Below are 23,272 nucleotides of genomic sequence, written 5' to 3'. Positions count from 1 at the left end.
CTATTAATTTATTTATTTATTGTAGTCAAAATAATGATCACACATTTAGTAATGTTTGAGCATTACATCTAATTCCATTTGGAAAAAACAATTATTATATCTATTTAACTCTTATAGTTACTCCAACAAACAATTATTAAACTTGCTCGAACACTAATAAATGAGTGATATATGAATGAGAACGATCCTAAGAATATGATGACTGAAAATGACTTAAAAGAATAAAAAAATAATTACTTATCTAAACCTGATGTACTTCTTTTTTCGATGGCTCAGTTATATAAACTTCATGAGTGTCTGGGATTCAGGTAAGTAAGGACAAAATATGGTGAAAAAACTCGTGTAAGTTTGTGGGGTAGTTTTCACTCTTAAAGATAGAGAAGTATTGCGGAAGGACTAGGACATGTTGGATGATGAAAGTCCCACATCGACTAATTTAAGAAATGATCATGAGTTTATAATCAAGGAATACTATCATACCATTGTGGAGAGTCCTATTCATAGACTTACCGGCAACCAACTAAAACTCTTCCATGTTCGGTTCAGATAGGTTGCCTCATGACCTCCTTGTTTGTTACGTATATGAATTCCAAATCCTAATCCAATTACACTTATTTATACAAATTATATGGTAAAATAAAGCCAATAAATACTCATTATTTCCCATTTCTTTCTCCTTAAATGCTTTCCCATACATATTACCAAATAAAAATTAAAAGAGTATTGGTCAAAACCCACATAAAATCCTCCTTTCTCCTTCCTCCTTCCATATTAAACTTAAAAAGAACACCATGCAATTCCTCCATTAAATAACCTCCTCTCTTCTTCTTCTTCTTCTACCTCCTTTCATGGCTTCCTCACACAGACTCCCACTCTTCCTTCTCCCACCATTACTCCTCCTCCTCTTCCTTTTCCCGCCAAATTATCACAACCCTTTTCCTCTAATTATAACCCAAAACATCCCCTTCTTCCACCCACCGCCGCCGCCGCCGCCGCCGCCCTCCGCCGACAAGGTTGTTTTGGGTTCTTTATTTTTCTAATTTATTTACTTCATGTTGCTGATGGGTTTGATTTGTTTGGTGTCGAAGAGGATCGAGGAGGATTTGGCGAGAGCTCGAGTGGCGATCCGAGAAGCCATTGTACGGCGAAACTACACGTCGGAAAAGGTGGAAAGCTTCATACCCAGAGGAAGGGTTTACAGAAACGCATACGCTTTCCATCAGTTAAGATTCCTCTGTCGCTTTTAATTTCCTTTCCATCTTTGCCTCTATAAAGTTTCTATGCTTTGTTTGTTTTCCCCGTAAAATAAATTTTTTTTTTTCAAATAAGGAAAATTATTAATAATTATCACATTTTTGGGAAAAAAAAGAAATAACGTATCGCATTCTTAATTTTGCCTTAAACGTTTCACATTCTCTAATATTCGATTTGCACGTTAATTTGATAAATAAATTACTTTTTTTAAAAAAAAAAAATTAATTTCAACTTTTTTGCTAGTTAATATGATTGCATTAAAAAATTGGATTTTTTTTTAATTAAGTTTCTATGTTAAATTAATAATTTACAAGATTTTAAATTAATTGTTATTTTTTTTAGGAATGGTAATAATATAATTTGAAGGGAATAATGGATGGAATTAAAACATGATTAGTGTATTTTTTTTTTAGGGTAGAATGATTAGGAAGCAATGGGCAGGGGCAGCGGCGGAGCCGCCTTGCCTCGTACTAAATCTAGGCTGCCCTAAATAATCGAACATTGTCACTGTTGACGTTGTTCCTTTTGTTGTTTTTGGCCAAACAGTTGCCCATTCATCATCATTTAATTTATTTAATTTTTAAATTACTCCACGCCACTCCAATGGTTTATATATATATATATTAATATTATTATTTCCTAAATTTACATTTTTATTTTGTTTTATATTTTTATTCCTAAATTTTAAGCCATAAAAACCCAAACTTAACTTTGCAAATAAAATAAGTTGAGTTGAGTTGGACGGTAGAGTTGTTTTTTTTTTTTTTTTGTTTTTTTTATTATTATTATTAAAAAATTATACTTATTTTTAACATTGATTACAAATGTTAATTATCTTCATCATAAGTAGGATAGGATTGAATTATAACTCTATTCTCGAGTTAGTCAGGTTGATTTGATAAAAAAAAAAAGTTTTTACTTTTTGACGCATGTAGGGTGGATGATCTCGAAAGATACGAAAGATCTCCCTCCAAGCCGTACATACGATTTTCATCTAATACTGCTTTCCACAAAATTCTATAGTATTTATGAGATCGAGTATGAAATTCTGTTTACTCACCTTCAATTGAGTATTCGTTTCCCTCCCTTTTCTGTTAGGATTGGAAATACTGTATAGGTTTGTGAAATAGTGTAAAGAGAGGTGCTTTGAATCATTATTATTTGACTCAAATCAACTTGGGAACTGACCTGAATTTGTTAGTTTCCCAAAATTTCAACTATCCAACTCTACTTTTATAATTTGGGTTAAGTAGTCTGATGACAGTCTACATTTGCTAATTTAGAGAATGATCATGGGTTTATAATCAAGGAATACTCTCTCCATTGGTACGAGGCTTTTTGAGGAAGCCCAAAGCAAAGTCAAAAGTACTCTCCTCAAAAACGTACCCTATAGTGTTTGTGTTTTTATGTGTAATGACTGTTCTGAAGAGTGCTTATGTTTAAAGTGGACAATATCATACCATTGTGGAGAGTCGTGTTTGTCTAATAGTCGGGATAGAAGTGTGATGTTACTAATAATTTCCGTTTTTGTCTGTGCATAAGCTCAGGAGTCATATTGAGATGGTGAAGAGGTTCAAAGTATGGACCTACAAGGAAGGAGAGCAGCCATTGGTTCACGATGGGCCGATGAAAAACATATACTCAATCGAGGGTCATTTCATCGACGAGATGGACAGCGGAAAAAGCCCATTTTCGGCCCAAAATCCAGATGAGGCCCATGTCTTCTTCTTGCCCGTAAGCATCGCTTACATCATCGAATACATCTACACGCCCATTACCACTTACGCACGTGACCGCCTCATTCGCATTTTCAAGGATTATGCGACCGTCGTAGCCAATCGGTACCCTTACTGGAACCGAACTCGAGGCGCCGATCATTTCATGGCCTCCTGCCACGATTGGGTAAGTTTTTCACGGATTATGTGAGCTTTTGTCACTTAATTTGTTCATAATCTGTGGAGGAAGAACTGTGAAGTTAACAAAATTAACATTCTGGAAAGCTTTCAGGCGCCTGACATCACACAAACGGATCCTGACCTCTTCAAATACCTCATCAGAGTTCTCTGCAATGCGAACACATCCGAAGGCTTCAATCCTGTGCGAGATGCGTCTTTGCCGGAGATTAACTTACCTGCAAATTTCCAACTCAATCTTTCTCGATCTGGCCAACCGCCAGAGAATCGCTCGATTCTGGCGTTTTTCGCCGGCGGAGCGCATGGATTCATCCGCAAGATGCTATTCGAGCATTGGAAGGATAAAGACGACGAAATCCAGGTCCACGAGTACCTTCATAAAGGCCAGAACTACGGCGAATTTATTAGCCGGAGCAGATTCTGTCTGTGCCCTAGCGGATATGAAGTTGCAAGCCCTAGGTTAGTGGAAGCGATCCAAGGTGGTTGCGTACCGGTTATAATCTCTGATTATTACTCGTTGCCGTTCGACGATGTGCTCGATTGGAGCAAATTCTCTCTGCGGATTCCGTCGAAGAGAATTCCGGAGATCAAGAAGATCTTGAAAGGCATTTCGCCGGCGAAGTACTTGAAATTGCAGCAAGGTGTGATGAAAGTGCAGAGACATTTTGAGGTCCATCGGCCGGCGAAGCCGTTTGATGTGTTTCATATGGTTCTTCACTCAGTTTGGCTTAGACGACTCAATATTAGGCCTTCGCATTGAAAAATTAATTTGTTTGAATATTAAAATTTTTAATATTTTTGTTTTTATTAAATTATTTTATTAAATGATAAATTTTACTTAAATATTTTATTTGCCACGTCAATAATTGAAAAGATGCAATTACTTTGGTTGAATGTCATTTACATTAGCAAATTCAATACCATAATATTAATTAAAATGTAATAAACTATTAACCTAAACTATTTTAATTAGATTATTGGGCACCGCCAAACTTTAAGAAATTACATAATATTGGAACCGACATTTTGGATTTATGAGGTGGGTGAGCTGTCTCAAAGGACCATCTTATTCCTACGCCAAAGCGTTGCGTCTTTTAAAAACTAAATAAAAACACAACGCAAACTGGCGGCCAGCATAATACATTGTTTTATATATAATTTAAAACCACTTTTTAATAATAAACATGATTATTATTATTTATTTATTTATTTTTGGAAAAATAAAATCCAACTCTTTCTTGCCTGTTGGTCCAAAGCATCTGGATGATGACCAGAAAAGAAAAAGATGACAATAATTGTATCACCAAAAATATTTTAATAAATAAATAATTAATTAATTATATAAAACTGTCAATAATCATTACATATAGTTTATAAATAAAGTTGACATTTCCTCCCGAGTGATTTTTTTGAAAATTTAGGTTATATAATATATTGATGTTACGTTGGTTGGAGAGGGGACGAAATATTTTTTATAAGAGTATAGAAATCTCTGCCTAACAAATATATTTTAAATTTACGAGATTAAGGACTATACGTAACAAGCTAAAACGGATAATGTTTAGTAGCGATGAGAGAAAGTAGGGTCGAGATATCCCCGCGCCTTCGAACTGGACGTGAAGGTCTCCCCTCATCCGACTCTCTGCAGGGGAATCTCCACTCACTGCTTCCCATGGGTATACCATGAAGTTACAAAGGTTGTACCTGTAAACCAGCCTCCCATGGCAAAATAGGCACAAGGAAAAAGTAGAGCCGAAGCTTGCCATTTTCACCCGCTGGCCCGAGTGTTCGCTGGATCTATTCATTAAAAAGAATCGATTCATGACTTTTTTTTTACTTAGTTTTTAAAAAAGTAAGTTATCTACTTCATCCAACTAGTTTCGGGTTCGAGTCCCGAGCAACTCATATTAATGAGGATTCTATATCAATTTATAGATGAACGAGATAGTTATCTTTTATAAATTTGTAACGATAGTGGAATGCCTTGAACGGTTACAAATGGTATCAAAGCCAATCACCAAGTGATGTGCGAATGACAATTATTCAATATTCTCTATTCATCGCCAATTATTCAATTAATCTAATAAATAAAATGACAATTGGATTTCACAATAAATATATTATTACTTTAAAATATATAGTCAAAGATATTTGATTTGTTATTAATACGTTCAACTAATTAAAATTTATATGTTTTTTTTAATTAAATTTATTTGTTTTACACTCATTCTATTTTTGTATTTGCATTTTCAAGTGTAATTTTAATTCACTTGTTTAAAAATAAATATTAAAAATAGTAATTACAATTAGTTTATAAATTTTGAAAATAAAACAAAATAATATTTTAATCTACTTTTAAAAAAACTATTTTCTCCCATTAATATAGCCATTTATTAATATGTGCATTTAGCTCCAAAAATTCAACCAGTCATATGAAATATTTAATTGGACTTTTATTCTAAAGTCGTGGACGACAGATCAGCATCTTTCACAACACGTGGCAAGATCTCAATAATGTAATGCAGGAAGCAGATGAAAACGCGTAATAGAAGAATGATTCCCATTTTAACTTCAGCGCAGTACTAATTCTTACAACTCCGTATTTGTCTGACAGCGAAGATTATAAGAGACAGATTTAGAGAAAATTAAATTGCATTAAATAAAATAAAAAGTAGAAAATGAAAAATATTATTTAAAAATTAATGGTTAAAGCTCTGGAAGACGCCGACGAGTCGACTACCATATTAGAGCTTCACATTTGCGACTTTTCTTTGGTTGCAGACTACCCTCCGATCGACCTGTCTTCTCTCTTTCTCGATTCAGTTTCAGGTATATCGACTTCTTTGATCTTTTATTTGTTTCTGATTTTCTGTTTCTCATCTCTGCTTGAACTGTGGATGAGGTTTTGTGTTGCGTTGAATCGCTCTCTACTTGATTTAGATCTTTCTATTCAGTCTAGATTTTGTCTATTTTTCCTTGTGTATACTGATAACGGCACACTCTTGGTTTAAGTTTAGTGCAATCTAGGTCGTTCAGTTCGATTTCGACCTTTCCCTTTTGAGCTTACTGGCGTTTCAATCTGTGTTTTTAATGACAGTAAATTTATATTTATTGATGAATTCTTGGCGTATCTCTGGAAATAGTTGTTTTGAAATTTGAGTTTCTATTTTTTAAACTCGGTTTTTTGAAATTTTGTTGCCGGAATTCTAACATTTTGGGTGTCGGCGAGATATTGCTGATGGATATGATATTTATTATGATTCTCGACTACCTTGACGGATTTCTATTTGCTTCAATTTTGCCTTTGAATTTGCAGATCAATTGACAAATCTTGATATGAATTAATTATGAAGATTTATGCATTATGCAATGTATCGTAGTTCATTTTTGTGTATAGTTTATGTTTGTGCAAGCCGAACCATATCAAATTGCTGACTTTCCTGTAGGTTTCTTAACAGCGAGGGAGAGAGGATGTCAGGTGGGGGTACACAGAACAGCTTAAGAAAAGCACTGGGGGCCCTGAAGGATACTACCACAGTTTCATTAGCTAAAGTTAACAGTGATTATAAGGTACTATAAGTCCTACTCTCACTGCATCTCAATAGCCTGGATCTATCTCACATTCTTGGGGCGATGTTGAATTCAGGAATTAGACATTGCTATAGTGAAGGCAACAAATCATGTTGAACGTCCTGCAAAAGAAAAACATATCCGAGGTGTGTTCTCTGATGCCCTTCTGAAGATAGTATTAATCTTGTCCAATTGAATATGTCTCTTCACATGTTCTTCATCTGAACTTCACATTTTTATTTGATAATGTGTTTCTTCTACCTGATGTTGTACGATTATATAACTCGTAATATTAAAATGAGATGGTTTTGGACTTTATCTGCAGCTATATTCGCGGCTATCTCAGCTACCAGGCCTAGGGCTGATGTTGCATATTGCATCCATGCTTTGGCAAGAAGATTATCAAAAACGCATAATTGGGCAGTAAGTCTACATGTCTTGCCATCATACGATTTACAAATCTGTATTCTTTTCAAATCAATTTCCATCATAAACAAGATATACCTTCCCGTTTCAAAGTTCTAAGTAGAACATTCAGTCTTTCTATAGCCTTTTGAGCTTACATCCTCTGTATTATTGTGCATGTTAACAGTGCTGGTAAATGTTACATTTGACATTGTGGTCTATTATGTCAATTCTTTGAACTCTTTGCAAAGTCTTAGGGAAAGTAAGTTATATAAAAGCATCTCTATCTGTTGTGGACGTAAAATTGATGACGGCGTTTGTACCAAAAAAGTGTTCCTCTTACAAGTAATATTTGCAGACACAGTTTATCCATTGGAAAGTACCTGATTATTTATTTCAAATTTAGATAGCTTGGGTTTAGGTTTCATCTCCAATTAAGATTTGTAGTGCTTGTTAAACTTTTTTAACGTATTATTATTTCATTCTGTAGGTTGCATTAAAGACTTTGGTTGTTATCCATCGTGCTTTGCGGGAAGTAGACCCCACATTTCACGAAGAACTCATTAACTATGGCAGGAGAAGAAACCACATGCTTAATTTATCTCATTTTAAAGATGATTCCAGTGCTAATGGTACCTCCTCTAAGGCATTAGATTTGAAAAAGAAAATATAAAAAGATTGAAAATCTCAACCTAAAACATTTCGTGTGCTGCATGTAGCATGGGATTATTCTGCTTGGGTTCGTTCATATGCCTTATTTTTGGAGGAGAGGTTGGAATGTTTCCGTGTGCTGAAGTATGATGTTGAGACAGATCGTGCGGTAAGGAAATACTCTTCTTTAGTTGATTAACTATCCTTTTATTTTCATTTGATCTTTTAATTTGCTTTCTAGGAGATTAAACTACTACTTCCTTCTCCAATTGGTGCATGCACACCTTATGTTTATCATAAACAAAGGTTTCTTTTTCTTCTTCTTTTTATCTTTTAAAAGGAAACTAAATACTATTAATTCAAGAATAATAAAAAAGAGGAAGAGGGAACTAACTTCGTAAATAAATGGAGTTACAAAAAACTCTTCTCGTGTACTTGCTAGGAATAATCACAGAAAGCCTGAAAAAGAGCACACCACCATAGGGAGATCCAGAAAACCATTTTCTCAAAATTCTTGCGGCGTTGAAAAGGTTGCCTCAGGAGTGTATTGGTTCTCTCCACCCAAATTGCCCAAAAAACTGCAGCCACCAAAAGTCTCCTTCGGGACCTTCATTTCGAAATAAATTTTGCAATATTCTGTGGATGGCTTTGGATTTGCCAAATGATATGATTGGCCAAAGAGGACCAATAGAAGAGAAGGTGCTGGAAGTATGCTCCAAACTCTCCCAATTTCCCTGTCCACGGCATGAAAGATGCTTCTGATGAAAGCCACTGCAACATTTCCTTCATGATTCCTTTTAAAGCCCAAGTCCCTAGAAGATAAATAATGAGACCAAGCTTGCTCGAACCTCATCTTGTGTTTAGAGAGTACAAGGCATAGGAACTATCATTGAGAGGCGCTTGTCACCAATTCACTGCATCTAATTGCTATTTGGGTTTCATATAATTGAGAATGTTGTTTCAGCTATATTGAGGTAAATTTTATGGATAATGGTGCAGAGAACCAAAGATCTAGATACTGCTGAGTTGCTTGAGCAGTTGCCAGCATTACAAGAGCTTCTATATCGGGTACTTGGTTGTCAGGTAATTTATGACCCTTGCTTCAGGTAGATGTAATTATATCCCAGTGACTAGGTTTTTATTACTGAAAACAATGCGGTATGGTTTTGTTTTTAAATATGAGAACTTCCTGGATTTTTCCTTAATTATTGTGGAACATTTTTTACTTCTTTTTACAGCCTCAAGGAGCCGCCGTTCATAATTTTGTAATTCAGCTAGCCCTTTCATTGGTATGAACCTCTTACATTCTTGCATGTCCAGTGAGAAAGCTTTACTCGTTTGCATGGTTGGTCCTTCTCATTCTCATGTTTTTTTTTATCCTTTTGCAGGTTGCTTCTGAGAGCATCAAAATTTATCAAGCCATCAGTGATGGTACGGTAAACTTAGTCGACAAGGTAAGAATTGATCTGATTGCCAGATAAGCTTGATGTAAATGCAAAAACTGAAACTAACATGGTCTTAAAATTCAGTTTTTCGAGATGCAACGCCAAGATGCAATGAAAGCCCTGGAAATTTACAGGAGGGCTGGCCAGCAGGTATTGGCACCAGGCTTCCCGTTTTCGTCAATTCATAGTAGTGCACAAGATATGAGTTGTATCGACATGGTTGTAACTTTCTCCATTTTTGCAGGCGGAGAGGCTCTCTGAGTTCTATGAAGTTTGTAAAAATCTTGATATTGGGCGTGGCCAGACATTTACAAAGATTGAACAGGTAGGTTGTCCTCCCTTTGCTATCTGCCTTTTTTATGTCCCCCTCCACACACACACACATAAAAAGTACTGAATTCTGTGTCTTGGTTCCCATTTTGAAGCCCCCTGCATCATTTTTACAAGCCATGGAAGAATATGTAAGAGAAGCTCCACGGACTTCAACCATTCGCAAGGATCAGGTAGTGTTTGCTTATTTTAAAATTATTTTTTATCCCTCGTCAATTATTCATTGTTTTTTATGCTCCCAATTTTTTTGTTCTCCAAGTCCTCTTAAACCGCTCAAAACCAAGACGTCCTCTGAAAATCCACCTGAATAAATGGCATCTCATTTCTAAAAGATTAAATCACCTGAACTATTTTTGGGGCACCATAATAAGCAGGTTGCTGATGCTAAACTGGCTGCTCCTAAAGACATTTTGGCCATCGAGTACAAGAAGGAACCGGCAGCGCAAGTTGAACAGCCAGTGGCACCTCCACCAGCCCCGTCTCCCCCACCACCTGAACCAGTTAAAGTAGAACCAGCCGTGACTGAGCCACCTGACTTGTTGGTAAATTTCTACTGCTAGTCAATCTACTCCTGATATCAGTAGATTAAGACAAAAAACTATGATTCATAAGTAGTTTATAATTTACCATAAAGAATTTCGCCAATCATTTTCTTTAAAATAGTAAACTATATATTAAATTTATCATTAATTCTGATCTTTTTATAACGTATATTACTAACAAATTATTTACTGTACATGCTTGTCCATGATCGAGAAGAGACTTTATTGGAGTATTAGTTGTCCAATAACTCAAATTTAATTTTACGTAGTTAGAATTGTTTTTTATTTTAATGCTCAAAAGAAATTGTATGGTCTTCAGAATCTCCGGAAGTAAATAGGGTAGGTATTTTGAATTTCTCAAATGAACAAACACTAAAGTATCTATGAAAAAAATAAAACGAAAGTAGATTGCACATATTACTAATTTGAAGTGAGATAACTCTTCTAGAAATACATTATCTGAGATAATTATCTGCTTTTGGTTAGGGTTTGAATGATCCTGTACCTGAGGCTACTTCCAATTTGGATGAAAAGAATTCTCTGGCGTTGGCTATTGTCCCAGATGGTAGTTCTCTTCTCTTCTTTCTGCATTTCCTTCGAATTTCAGTAGCTATAGAAAAATTCAATATGTTCTTGGGTGAAGCAAAATTTGAAGTGATTATGTTCCAATTTTTTTTGTGAAGTTACATTTTAGAAGTCAGTAAAGAAATGGGGAACTTTAAAACTTTAAACTTGTGTGTGATAACTGAATTATTATACACGTGGAGTCAGCTGGACTAATTTTACTGCTTGTGATCACAGCCGATCAAAAAACCAGTTCTGCTCCAAGCCAAGTTAATGGTACTATAACTACCGGCTGGGAATTGGCACTTGTTACGGCACCAAGCTCAAATGAAAATGTAGCTGCTACAAGCAAATTGGTACTTATCTTCTCCCACTAAACATCAAATTTTGCATTCATATTGAATGTATAAACACGATAGTGACGTAAATCAGTAACATTTCCCAACCTTTATCCTATCCTTGCATCAAAATATGTCCAGCAAACTATTATTCTTCTACTATTAACTTCTAAACAACGTTCTATTCTCTCTTTGCCAAATTATGAATATTATTCTGATAATGGTTTGAACTCATTGCCAAAGGCCGGAGGTTTGGACTTGCTTACATTAGACAGCTTGTATGATGATGCAATCAGAAGAAATAATCAGAACGTGAGTTACAATCCATGGGAGCCAGTCCCAGTGCATGGTGCCATGGTGCAACAACAGCCAATCCATGATCCCTTTTTCGCCTCGTCTGCTATGGCTGCACCTCATTCAGTACAAATGTCAGCTATGGCCAACCAGCAGCAAGCTTTCATGTTGAATCAGCAGCATCAGCATCAGCAACAGATGATGATGATGGCTCCCCCACCGCAACAGTCGAATCCTTTCGGAAATCCTCATGGAGCCAATGGCCACCACTACGGTCCGGGTATGCCTGTTCATGCTTCCAATCCATATGCTGGTCTCATTTAACATTATTCAAAGAAATATACTCTTATAGGAATGTTAACGATCAAGCTTTTTTTGGATTGGGAACTGCTAAATATGGAGTATACAGATGTACAATATGTTGTGTATGTGCAGTAGTTAAGCTTAGCTAGAGTGAGATTCTTTTGATAATAATTAGTGAGACAGGCTTTTGATTGATTATTTGTGTCATGAAAGATGGTAATAATGTTTTAGATACTTGGCAAATTTGCTGGCAAACCTGCTTCGCTATTGTGAATCATTAAGCAGGAAAATTTGTAGTTTTCTTCTTTCCTTTTTGTTTCCTTCCTCTTCTAACCATCTGTTCCCTTTATTTATTTATTTATTTTTTTATTTTATTTTATTTTATTTTATTTGCTGTATGGCTACATAATTGAATTGAAAATATTTTATATTTCTTTTTAATCAAACGAAATTCAATATATTCTTCTCTGGGCGGTTTGCCCGATGGCACCTTGGCAAGGGACAAGGGAACAGAGCCAAGACATCATGTTCTTAGTTTTACTGACCGAATTGGGAGAAACCAGTAGATTGGGTACCAGGTAAAAAAATGTTTATTATTATTTTATTTTTAAAAATTGACTTCTGGTATTTACTTTATAAATAAATGTTTAATTTATTTTGTCTCTGATTTTACTTGTCGAATTGTGTTCCCGGAGCATAATGAACGTTTTATTCTATTTGTTATAAACTTATTTTAAAACAATAAAATACTTAATTTGTTAATTTAACTTTCATTTTTAACTTTGACTGTGAATGGTTGATTTTACTAAATGTAAAATTTAATTTTACTCCATTATATTTAAAACCTCGAATTTGTCTTTTTTATTGAACAGAAAATTGAAAGATGACTCGATAAATATTTTTTAAGTGTTTAGTAGTTATAAGGCTAAATTTGTAATAGCCGGAGGAGAAGCGGTTAGGGGTATATCGGTAATTAAGCAGCGAATCGAGAAGTCGACGTGGCAAAATCCTTGTGGACCTAACTGTGGGGATTTGGTGAGGTAGAGGTGGTTATTCTGGAACGTTTCGCAGAGGATAATCAGAGTCGGCACCGCGAAGAAATAGGCACTTGGTGGAGTTGGGAAAGCGAGAGATCAAAACAGAAACTGTAGAACTCTCTCTGCAAGTGACTTCTGGCTTTCGCAGAGTTGGAGAGAGAAAGTAGAGAGAGATACGGAGACGAAAAGAGAACGAACGAAAGAGACGAGACGAGCTTCTTCGCCATTTCCGAAGCTCTCCGAAATGCGTTCTCTCTTTCTGTTTTTCAATTCCATTCAGTAACAATCCGGACGATCGGAATCTGTGAATAACTATGTCTTGGTTGTTTAAGACTCTCCAAGCGAGCGATGATAATGTCTCAGCCGAATCGCAGTTCAACAGTTCATCCTCGTCGTCGGATTGCGCTCATTTCACCACCGCTGTTCCTTCTGTTGAAGACGATTTCGCCGCACTCGGTGAGACGCTGAGCCGTCAGCTACGCGGTTTCACCAACTTTCTCGCTCCTCAACCGTCTTCGGCGGTCGCTTCTCCCGCCGATTCTTCCGACTCGTGTTCGAACTCTTCGTCGCCGTCTCAAACGCTTCAAGGAATTCGCAATGATCTCGCAGAGATTGGCGGTGGTTTGAGAAACGGCTTCTCAATGCTCTCTGTTAAGAGCAACAAGGCTGTTGGAGAGATATCCAGGCTTGCTTCTAACTTGCTGCCGTTTCAGAGTCGTTCTACCGATGATGCAATAGACGAGGAATTCAATGACGAGATTATTGATGATACGCCGGGAATTACGAATGAGGTTCTAAGTTTTGTGAACGACATTTCTTCGCGGCCAGAGTACTGGACGGATTTTCCTTTGGCACTAGATGAAACAGGTAAATCCAAAATCTCTTGCTGTTAATATTTGAGATAGAAGTAAAACATATGCCACTGTTTAATCGTTGACCAGTGAATTTGGTATAAATAGAAATTAGGATAAAATCATTTTGCCTGCAAATTGTGTGCTATTATATTAAACAAGAGGTGGCTACTGAAATGCTCCGGAGCCGCGTGCAACCGTATTCTCTCTCTCTCTCTCTTTTTTTTTTTTCCTTTTTCTTCTCCTTATTGATCTGTTTCTGTTTTCTTTTTCCGTATGCAAGAATCACTTCCTAATATTATGAAGCCTAATTACCAACATAATTTTGTTAGATGCTGTAATCGATGTAAGATGCGAGAGATTAGGCGTGAGGAAGTCAATATATCTCGCAAGTAGAGACTAGACATACCGCTTTAAACTATAAATCTAGATCATGAGCTAAACCAGAGAAGATAAAACAAAACTATATGTTCCTTTCTCCATCACTTTATCTGATTACTTCGATTCATGGAAAATATGTATTTCAAATTGTGGTTTGCCTGTTCTGTTTTTAGAAAGAAGTAGCGAGAGGCATTGATTACTTCCATTTGAGGAACACCTCTCGTCCAAGAACTCTTCCATCCTATCAATTTTGTATTCGTCCAAATATATTTCTGGCTATAACAATTTAGTGATAACTTAGAAACCAACACTTTCTCCATATTATATCCCTATTATTCAATATAGTGTCAAGTATGAGTATGACTACTTAGTTCAGTCATCTGATAGACAATAAGCACTCATCTGAATTTGGATGTTTACATTTCAAGAATTGGTTGCTGGATGTATTGAACAATTATCAACCCAACGGATTTCGCTTACCATCTTCAGTTGGTGAGAATATGGAAAGTGATGATGACCGTAGTTATATACTAATCTCTAAGAGGTAGATGGGGCATATTCGTATTCTGCTTACTCTTAAGTCCAGGCTGTCTTTTCTGTCATCTAACCCCCTCCATAACAAGAAGACAATAATTTTTTGGAGAAACATTTGTAGCAAAATGTAAATAAATTTCTTAAATGGTTTGCCCCATGATCTTTGGATCTTTTCCGGGAAGCACAAGTACTTGTTTCTTTCAATTGGTAATTTCTCCTCCTTGATTGTGAGACAAAATCTTTGGGTGCCATCTGTTGAGGATTATTGGGAATGAGTCCCACATTGGTTAATTTAGTAGAAGATCATGGGTTTATATGTGAGGAATACTATCTCCATTGGTATGAGACCTTTTGGGGAAGCCCAAAACAAAGCCATGAGACTTTATTCTCAAAGTGGACAAATATCATATCATTGTGGAGAGTCGTGATTTCTAACATGGTATCAGAGTCATGACCTAAACTTAACCATGTCAATAGAATCCTCAAATATCAAATGAAGAATTGTGAGCCTCGAAGGTGTTGTCAAAAGTGACTAAAGTGTCAAACAAATGGTGTATTTTGTTCGAGGGCTCCAGAGAAAGGAGTTGGGCCTTGAATTAAGGGAGGCTATTCGAGAGCACCATAAGCCTCAGGAGAGGCTTATAGTGTACTTTGTTCGAGGGGAGGATTGTTGAGGATTATTGGGAGTGAGTCCCACATTGGTTAATTTAGTGGAAGATCATGGGTTTATAAGTGAGGAATACTATCTCCATTGGTTCGAGGCCTTTTGGGGAAGCCCAAAACAAGGCCATGAGAGCTTATGCTCAAAGTGGACAATATCATACAATTATGGAGAGTCGTGATTTCTAACACCATCCTCCTTATTGCTTCTTCATTTTCTCGTTCAATGTTCTCGTCTAGCCTGAGGATGTAGATATCTGACACGCCTCCCATATGGTTGAGCTTTCACTAAACTATGAATACAGTCACCACAATAATGTGGTGCAACTAACCTTTGTGTTTAATTGGAATTGCTAATTGGGTTAGCATCAAACCCATGAATATTTTGAACGCAACTTTTATGTTTAATCACTGCAAGTTTTCTCTGTAGTTGTAATTATTGGGAAGTTAAAGTTTCACATTGGGAACACTGTATGCGGATTTTATCCTTCACTGTTAGCGTAATACTTTGATTAGCTTTATTGCAGATTTTAAAATGTCTGAAGTTCAAAGAATGCACATTTCAACTGTTGAGCAGTTGGTGCCAAGTATATCATCTCTTAAAATAAAGCTTCAGAGTTTCATGAGCAATGAACTATTCTGGATGATATATTATATACTCTTGCTTCCAAGATTTGATCAACCGGATTTTGAGCTTCTAGCAACCTCTGAGGTAAGACTTATTTCCCTTTTAAATTGCCGTACTTTGCATTTCTAGATTGTTTGCAGTTAATTACGAGTAATGCTTGCTGCTGCATGAAAGCCTAACTGGAACTGCTTGAGGATTTTTTTTTAAGCATAAATTGATTTTGGAGTTGCTTCATGTTCACATTGAGTTTTTATAAATTTGGATCTTCATCTGCTGAGCTAGAATTCATCTTGTGGCTCTGTCTGTCCTTTCTGTCTCGTGTTTCTGCTTGTTGAACGCCTTGACACATGTCTAGCTTTCATTATTTGCTTTCTGTGTGTTTACTGTATTTCAAGGCCCTCGTCTACTGTGCTTACTATTGAAATACTTTTGCTTCCCTTTTCTTTCCATTACTATGAATATCATGCTAGAATTGTACAGTTTATTTTTGTTGTTCCTTTTCATGCTAGGTAGATGCTAAATATTTCATATAACTTTGATGCATTGCACTAGGATGTATCTTCCGAATTTAATATTAGTATGTATGTTTCTGCACTGTTGGTCTGATTTAGTTCAAGTAATTAAAAGAACTACTGGTTGTGTTCGGGTTTCTGTATGGCCATTAAGAAAATGGAAACGAAATCGACCATGTGTTTAGGAATATATTTAAAACTTTCTTTAAAAACCAAAAAATGAATAATAAATAATTAAGAAATTAAAGATTAAAATCATTGAACTTTCAGTTTACTTTAAAAACCACAGTTGAACTGAAAAGAATTAACCAGTTGGTTTCAAACCTAATTGTACTTTTTTTATGGTTAATTATGTTGTAGTTATGAAATTCCCAGGGATGTAAGGCTTAAATCTATTTAGACAAAAACAGTCCATAGTGCGTGCTCCTGTAGTTGTTTCTGCAATCTATGGCGTGACTAATTGATTACATAGAATGATTATGTTGGCTTTAAACACAACTTAGCGATCTCTTACAGCTATGACTTTTAACTTAATTAGAGGGAAACATTCTTAACTACATTATTTCTGATTCTGCCCCTCTGTTAGGAGCTTATACCATAGAACATGGACATGTTCTGTTAGGAGCTTATACACAGGGCATGTTTGAGAGAGATTATGAAATCATCAAACTTAATATGGAATATGATTTTAATCTTTCAAAATCAATCAAGTGTTTAGTTTTTACAAAATTGCTCTTTAAAGGATTAAAGGCATGTTTTGGATTGATTAGAATATGACAAAAGTGATTTTGACCCTTTTAAAATCACTCCCAAATATGCCCTTAATCGTTTTAGTTGGTTTCTTCTTTGCCTACGTTTTTAACGTTTAAGTAATTTCATTTGGACTGAATGCATCATAAGCAAATCCAATGACAGAATTCTGTCTTCCTTTTTTTGTTTGTTTTTGGAGTATTATTTATTTGAGGCTTTCAGTCAAACACAAATTCCCACGATAAACAATTTCATATTATTAATTTGTCATCTTTGTTCTTTTTTGGTAGATTGTCGAAGCAAGAAACACCCTTCTAGATAAACTTCAAAGGCAAAATACATCACGGGTGAATTCTGAGGATACTTGTGATCAACAAAAGGGAAATATGGCATCTGAGGAAAAGGCAAACTCCTCCCAAATCATTGAAGGAGGTGAAGGATTGGAAATTGGAGAGAAAACCAATCAAGGGTTGGAAAAGGCAGATTCAAAAACTTCTACAGATGCCAAAAAAGGGGTTAGGCTTGAAGGTATCTCATTCAGTGATAGTGATATAGAGGATGATGGGACCGATTTGGCTGGAAGAACAAAGCCCCCAAGGACTTCTTCATCAGCCGAGTCTAATGATTGGGTTCAGCTGCATGAAAATCCAGTCCCAAAGCTGGATCAGCAGAAGGCATGGAAGCAGGACAGAGATTCAGAAGGTGGGGATTCAAGTGATTGGTTTAATGTGGATGAATTTGACTAGAAAAGTGGACATAACCACTAGCCCACCCCGTATTTCCCCAACCTCAACCCAATCTTTTCTCCCCCCCAAAAAAGCTCTCGATTAAAAAAGAAAAAAAGAAAAAAAAAAACCTCGATTTTCTTTACAGTAGAGGAGTGGTCACAAAGGATTAGGTCTTATTTTGTGCATATGATTTCTTCATAAGGTGTTGGGCTTCTAACGCATTGTTTTCCCCTCAATTTAACAGTCCAAACTCATCTTAAATCTGATTTCTCTCAATGAATTATGTTTTGATTTAGTTTTTCTACTTTCGAAAATTTAAGCTCACAATATCTATTTACTATTACGTTTTCTATCGTCTAGTTTTTCATCTCTTAAAATGTGCTTGTGAAGTTTTAAAAACAGGGCTCTAGAAACTACTCTGACTAGTAAATAAAAAAGAATTTTGAAAATATAAAGTGAAGACAAAATTGTGTATTTAAATGACCTATATGAAATTCATCTCAAGGGTAGACGGTGAACTGAAGCCAAAAAGTGGTGTGCTTGGTGACATAGAATTGCGTATCTTACCGGCGTATGCCATAGCTTCTGCTAGGCAGGTGAAATCGATGCTTCCAGCGGCGGCGACTATACGAAGGTTGCATGAAAGTGGGTTGAAATTTGATGTAGTCTGTACAGTATATTTTGAAGAATAAGATTTCGACTGCACATATATTTCAGAGTACAATTTTAGTATAATAAGGCACATGTTCTTGAATGAGTGATGAAGATCACTTAGCTGCGTCTTCTGCATTTGCTTAATTCAAGCAGGACGGCAGTAGCAGCCCTTCGCAGAAAAATGCTAGCAGAATATAAAGGACGATCGTGAAGATGAGCAACAACGAACATCTGCAGGCAGGATAAACGCATACTGATTATTGTTTTCTTGTTTCCTTTACATTCAAAATAACACTAATGGGCAGAAAAACATAATGAGTTATGATTATTTGATCGCTAATAAGGAATTTTGGGTTCCATATGAAAGTGAGGGGGAGTCGGGAGGGGGGCGGACCAGACCCTGATGAATCATAGGGCAATTAAAATGCGTAGTTCAAATTAGAAACCAACTCTTATTGATAACAGACAAGTACAAGTTAAGCGAGATTCGACAGCTTCAAACTAACCAAAAAGATACCCCCGGCCAAGATACCCCGGCCTATACGCACGTGTATACTTCCAGACAATTACTCAAGGTTCAGTGCCACTGGCAACCTTCCTTAATATGAATCAAAACATCAATCATACAAGATAAATTTTAAGGAAGATATCAATCATACAAGATAAATTTTAAGGAAGATGTGAAGAAAATCGTTCAAATTATCACACGACGTTGTAATTCATTCCACATTAAAGAAGAATAAGCACCACTTTTTCTTGGATAGTTACAAATTCATAGCATCAATCATACCTTTAAGGAAGATGTGAAGAAAATGTTGTTCGAATTGTCATCTGATGTAATTCATGCCACATTCAAGAAGAAAAATAAGCACCATTTTTCTTGGATGGTTACAAAAATTTTGAGTGGATGATCATTTGAAGTGGCATAAGTTACAACATGTAATAATTTGAACAACATTTTCTTGACATCTTCTTTAAAGTTCGGTGTTATATCATTGATCATATATCTTTTTCCAGCCCTCTAACCCTCTTTCTATGAAAGACATTAATACAGGGACCCATCAGCAACGAAACCAGAGGATCACAGTTGGCTGGAGGGATGCATGTAAAGAACTCTCAATACTAGCGCTTACTACGTAACTATTTTAATTACTAGTTGAACTAAACCGATGACTCTTTCTCAATAATTGATAAGAGAATTTATTAAAAAGATTAATTTACACTTACCAGTCACCAACTTAAGTTTTTTAATTCAATGATTATTTCATTCTAGTTATACCTATTTGGTATTTTGAGGCTCATTACCAAACTTATAAATTCAGTATCACGATTCTGTATAAGTTTTTCAATTTAAATACAGAACATGAAAACAGACATCATTGTTTGTGTAATGCATGGAGTGACTACATAAACAGCCTTATATGTATTTATACGTATAAATCGAGTCAAAGATACTTACGTGAGTTTTAAGTTTCTCCACCACAAGGTGTTTCTGTAGCGACGTGATTGCCTCCTAAATCGAACTGCATTTCCTTGAATGTTTGTGGTTTTATCGACCAGCAAAGCCAAGCGGTCACCCCTCTCCAACACTTTCTCAATATTATCAACCATTACACTCCTCACCTGTCATCAAATACCAATGTTTGATGAATTTCTATTCCGGCATAATTGAAGTATTGTAAAACCAAATACTGATTAAATGCGAATAAATTTTCTTTAACGACAGTTATTCTAACCATAATATGCCTATTTCTATTCTCTACTGAGTGATGAAACTAAAATGTAAATACAATATTCTGTAACAGACTCGTTATCAAAACCGCCCCACGAAGACCATCAGATGTTTACATTCTTATCCATCAAGAAAATATTTCTTTAACGTAGTCTGATGCTAATTAAATTCATTGCTGAGAGTCAATGGTAATAAACTGTAACGATTATCTAGCTGGAATTTGGGAAAGCACAGGGAACCACTGTTTCAAAAGCTAATAGGATAAACAACTTACATCAAACAGAGTTCAACAAATAATTTTCCGAACTGGCCCGACTCAGTTCACCAAACGGTTTAGCCTATTTGCATTTGCATCGTTAGGAATATTCTTATCTATCATCGAAGTCTTTTTTTATGCAGTATGATATAGCTAATTAAATTCATTGGTAAGAGCCGGAAGAAGACAGAAACGTGGAAAGCACTAGCAACCGTTATTTCAAATGATTGATAGGATGAACAACTAACTTAGATCAAACAGAGTTTATTAGATAATTTTTTGAACTTGCCTGACTCATTTCACCTTTTAAGCGGTTTAGCCTATCTGCATTTGGATCATTTGAATAATGGTCCATTTGTTGGCTTAGAACCCTTGAAAATTCATCGTTCATGGCATATGCAGGAGCTGAGAGAATTGTGCGAGCATAGGTCTTCACAAATCTTTGGTGAATGTCTTCGAGAAATGCAAAAGGAATTCTCCCTGCACAAATATTGATAGAAGCTTCGTTATCATCGGTTAATGAGACTACTCTCTGATCAAGTTGACGGTGAAACTGCGAACTTGAAGAAAAGTTAGATATAAACGAAATGAAAGCTACGGAAGCAGTCATTCTATACAGATCAAGAAAACTTTCATTCAACAAAAGTAGATTCGAATTAAGAGAAATCAATCTTGATCTAAAAAATTTCCAAGTGCTCAACACGAACTAACAAAACGATAATAAAATACAGCATAAACTGTTTAAAAGAAAGTTGTTCAGTGAAGCTTAGCGTATGAAGTTTTGAACAATTTATGAATTGGTAGCATTCCGTTTCAAGGAACTAAACTATAAAACGGAAACCAAACAGAAAAATGCAATTTCTCGTAGAAGTTCTCAATCGAATTTGCAGAAGCAGCCTACGAAATCTCGTCAATTAACTTTTTCTTGCAATTCTCCATCAAATCTGGGCGAGAAAGAAGATTCATATAACTGCACCAATTATTTACATTCTCAATATTTACATGGACTTAGAGTGAAGTAGAAAGCATTTATTATACAGATTGTTGTGAAAATGATTTAAAAACAGATCCGCGCGAGCAAACAGTTTCTTCTGTCCTCAAGAACAATGAAATTAGGTCAACAGAAAATTACAACACAAGCAGAGAACGTCCGAACTTTCGGTTTAAATTTAATAGAAAAGTGTTTTATGCTTGTGATAATAACAGTATCATTCTTACACATCCATTTGGTTTGAACAAATAGCAAGAGGAAAATAATGAAGTCATCATAATTTTTCTCCCAACTCCAAGCTACAAAAGCTCATTCTAAATTTTAAGGGAGAGAAATCGATGCAAAGAGCTCAGGATCGGTTATCAAAAGCATAACGTTGTAAAAACTATGAGAAAAAGACTCTCAGAACGCGTTTTCGGTCCTTAAGTCTCATTAAAAAACAAACCTATTATCATCTCTATTAGGAACGGAACCTCGACGCCTCGTTGGATTGGAAATCAAACTTAGTTTCAGAAAAAACTCGATAGATCAAATCATTGAAAAGACTTACTTCCGGAGGCTTCGTCGGCCATGCAAAGAACGGTAAGGCCATCAGTCTTCTTGATGTGAAAGATATAGCGATCATGAGAATAGGAGGCATTGCTATCATCGTCTCCCTGCTTCATCTTCTCCATGATCTGCCTCGCAATCGCGCTCGCATTCGTCTGTGTAGCGCTGAACTCCGCCAAAACAACGTGTTCTCTGGCAACCATTCCATAGAGAATCCCCATCGCTCCTCTTCACCGCCAAAAACCTATACGTTTCGAGATCTCAAAACGAGAAAAGAATAGGAGTTCGGAGGCCAGAGGCCTCAGGAATCGCAAACCGGGAATAATTTGGCAGAGATCGTTTCTCAGCCGAAAGAGAAGGTTAAGGATTTCTGTTATTTCAAGAGGTCAAGATTTAAGTGGAGGACAGAACGGAGAAGAACCAATTGGAGAAGCGGTGAGTTGGAAATGTGGCGTGGTAGTGCAATGCCATAGCGTTACGCTATGCCGTAGGGGCTACCCCGAATTTGGCGGGAAAAGCTTTTATATGTGCGTTTGTAAATCAGCGGGCACAATCCTGGTTGGTAGCTACCATTGAATCCAAACACATTTCCCCTATTTCAATTTGAATTATTTTCACTTTATTCCATATAAAATCAACTCAAAATTACCTAATAAAAATTTTCTTCTCCTAAACATTTTACTAAATAAATATAATTCTTCTTAAATAAATATTAAAAATGAAAATCTTCCTCTGTATTAATGAAAAAAAAAAAAAATCTTAATAATGATGCTTATTGAAAATATATATTTTTTTTTGGAGCTAACAGTAATTTCAATCATGCAATTAATATCGAAGGTAAAAAAAACGCTTCATAAACATTTCAACTGGCACTACTTGAATGTTCCGAGCATACGAATCTAAACGCAAGATTTTCATTGAAAGTATATCTAAAACTTCCAAAATGGCTCGAATACTTTTTTTTTTTTTTTTTTTTGCATACTATAGAGCTCATGTTACTTCAGGTTCGAGAGTCTCAATACTTTCTCCCTATTGTTTTTTTAGAAATGCTTAGAACTCGAGTATAGTTTCATGGTCAAGATGTCTCTGTTAGATGAACACGACTCTCCATAATGATATGATATTGTCCACTTTGAGCATAACTTTGCTTTGGGCTTCCCCAAAAGGCCTCGAACCAATGAAGGGAGTATTGTTTGATCATAAACCCATGATTATTCCCTAAATTAGTCGATGTGGGATTTTCATCATCAACAACCTCTACTTTCACTAGCTAGGAGGTTGTATGCTCAAAGCTCTATTTTCATAGTTGTGATGCAATATTATCATCAATTTTAGGGCGATTCAATAGATTGAGTGAATACACATAAATATCATCATCAATTTGTCGATACTGAAAACGG

General features: G+C 35.8%; 4 protein-coding genes across 7 annotated transcripts; 3 read left to right on the top strand and 1 right to left on the bottom strand.

Annotated features, from left to right (window-relative positions):
* Positions 1 to 722: 722 nt before the first annotated feature.
* LOC111779764 (putative glycosyltransferase At5g20260) lies at positions 723 to 3,969 on the top strand. Its single transcript, XM_023659894.2, has 4 exons — positions 723 to 1,013; positions 1,089 to 1,222; positions 2,802 to 3,156; positions 3,262 to 3,969. The coding sequence occupies exons 1-4, from the start codon at positions 849 to 851 to the stop codon at positions 3,925 to 3,927; spliced, it is 1,320 nt and encodes a 439-aa protein (XP_023515662.2). The 5' UTR covers positions 723 to 848; the 3' UTR covers positions 3,928 to 3,969.
* Positions 3,970 to 5,835: 1,866 nt separating this feature from the next.
* LOC111779762 (putative clathrin assembly protein At5g35200) lies at positions 5,836 to 11,914 on the top strand. Of its 3 annotated transcripts, none has more exons than XM_087119690.1 (16): positions 5,836 to 5,996; positions 6,626 to 6,737; positions 6,814 to 6,883; positions 7,063 to 7,160; positions 7,633 to 7,774; positions 7,862 to 7,962; positions 8,793 to 8,876; positions 9,032 to 9,082; positions 9,182 to 9,247; positions 9,323 to 9,388; positions 9,483 to 9,563; positions 9,664 to 9,741; positions 9,940 to 10,110; positions 10,597 to 10,675; positions 10,912 to 11,030; positions 11,256 to 11,914. In XM_087119690.1, exons 2-16 carry the CDS (start codon positions 6,639 to 6,641, stop codon positions 11,628 to 11,630), a joined length of 1,680 nt encoding a protein of 559 aa, XP_086975816.1. In that variant the 5' UTR covers positions 5,836 to 5,996; positions 6,626 to 6,638; the 3' UTR covers positions 11,631 to 11,914. The 3 variants fall into 3 exon arrangements, with proteins under 3 accessions (XP_086975816.1, XP_086975817.1, XP_086975815.1); XM_087119691.1 differs by having other exon boundaries at positions 5,838 to 5,996; positions 6,614 to 6,737; positions 9,943 to 10,110; XM_087119689.1 differs by having other exon boundaries at positions 5,838 to 5,996; positions 6,614 to 6,737.
* A 635-nt stretch (positions 11,915 to 12,549) lies between these two features.
* Positions 12,550 to 17,985, top strand: LOC111780673 (uncharacterized). Its single transcript, XM_023661140.2, has 3 exons — positions 12,550 to 13,513; positions 15,600 to 15,784; positions 17,253 to 17,985. Exons 1-3 carry the CDS (start codon positions 12,961 to 12,963, stop codon positions 17,706 to 17,708), a joined length of 1,194 nt encoding a protein of 397 aa, XP_023516908.2. The 5' UTR covers positions 12,550 to 12,960; the 3' UTR covers positions 17,709 to 17,985.
* A 119-nt stretch (positions 17,986 to 18,104) lies between these two features.
* LOC111780674 (vesicle-associated membrane protein 711) lies at positions 18,105 to 22,342 on the bottom strand. 2 transcript variants are annotated; one of them, XM_087119661.1, is made up of 5 exons: positions 21,874 to 22,342; positions 20,622 to 20,812; positions 19,804 to 19,967; positions 18,462 to 18,575; positions 18,105 to 18,390 (listed from the first exon to the last, which is right to left on the bottom strand). In XM_087119661.1, exons 1-4 carry the CDS (start codon positions 22,091 to 22,093, stop codon positions 18,485 to 18,487), a joined length of 666 nt encoding a protein of 221 aa, XP_086975787.1. In that variant the 5' UTR covers positions 22,094 to 22,342; the 3' UTR covers positions 18,105 to 18,390; positions 18,462 to 18,484. The 2 variants fall into 2 exon arrangements, with proteins under 2 accessions (XP_086975787.1, XP_023516909.1); XM_023661141.2 differs by having other exon boundaries at positions 18,105 to 18,575; positions 21,874 to 22,341.
* Positions 22,343 to 23,272: the final 930 nt, after the last annotated feature.

Source organism: Cucurbita pepo, chromosome 18 (genome assembly GCF_057944985.1).
Source record: "Cucurbita pepo subsp. pepo isolate OVF chromosome 18, ASM5794498v1, whole genome shotgun sequence".
Classification (NCBI taxonomy): domain Eukaryota; kingdom Viridiplantae; phylum Streptophyta; class Magnoliopsida; order Cucurbitales; family Cucurbitaceae; genus Cucurbita; species Cucurbita pepo.
Note: the sequence above shows the minus strand (reverse complement) of the source record. Positions and strands in the feature narration are given on the sequence as shown.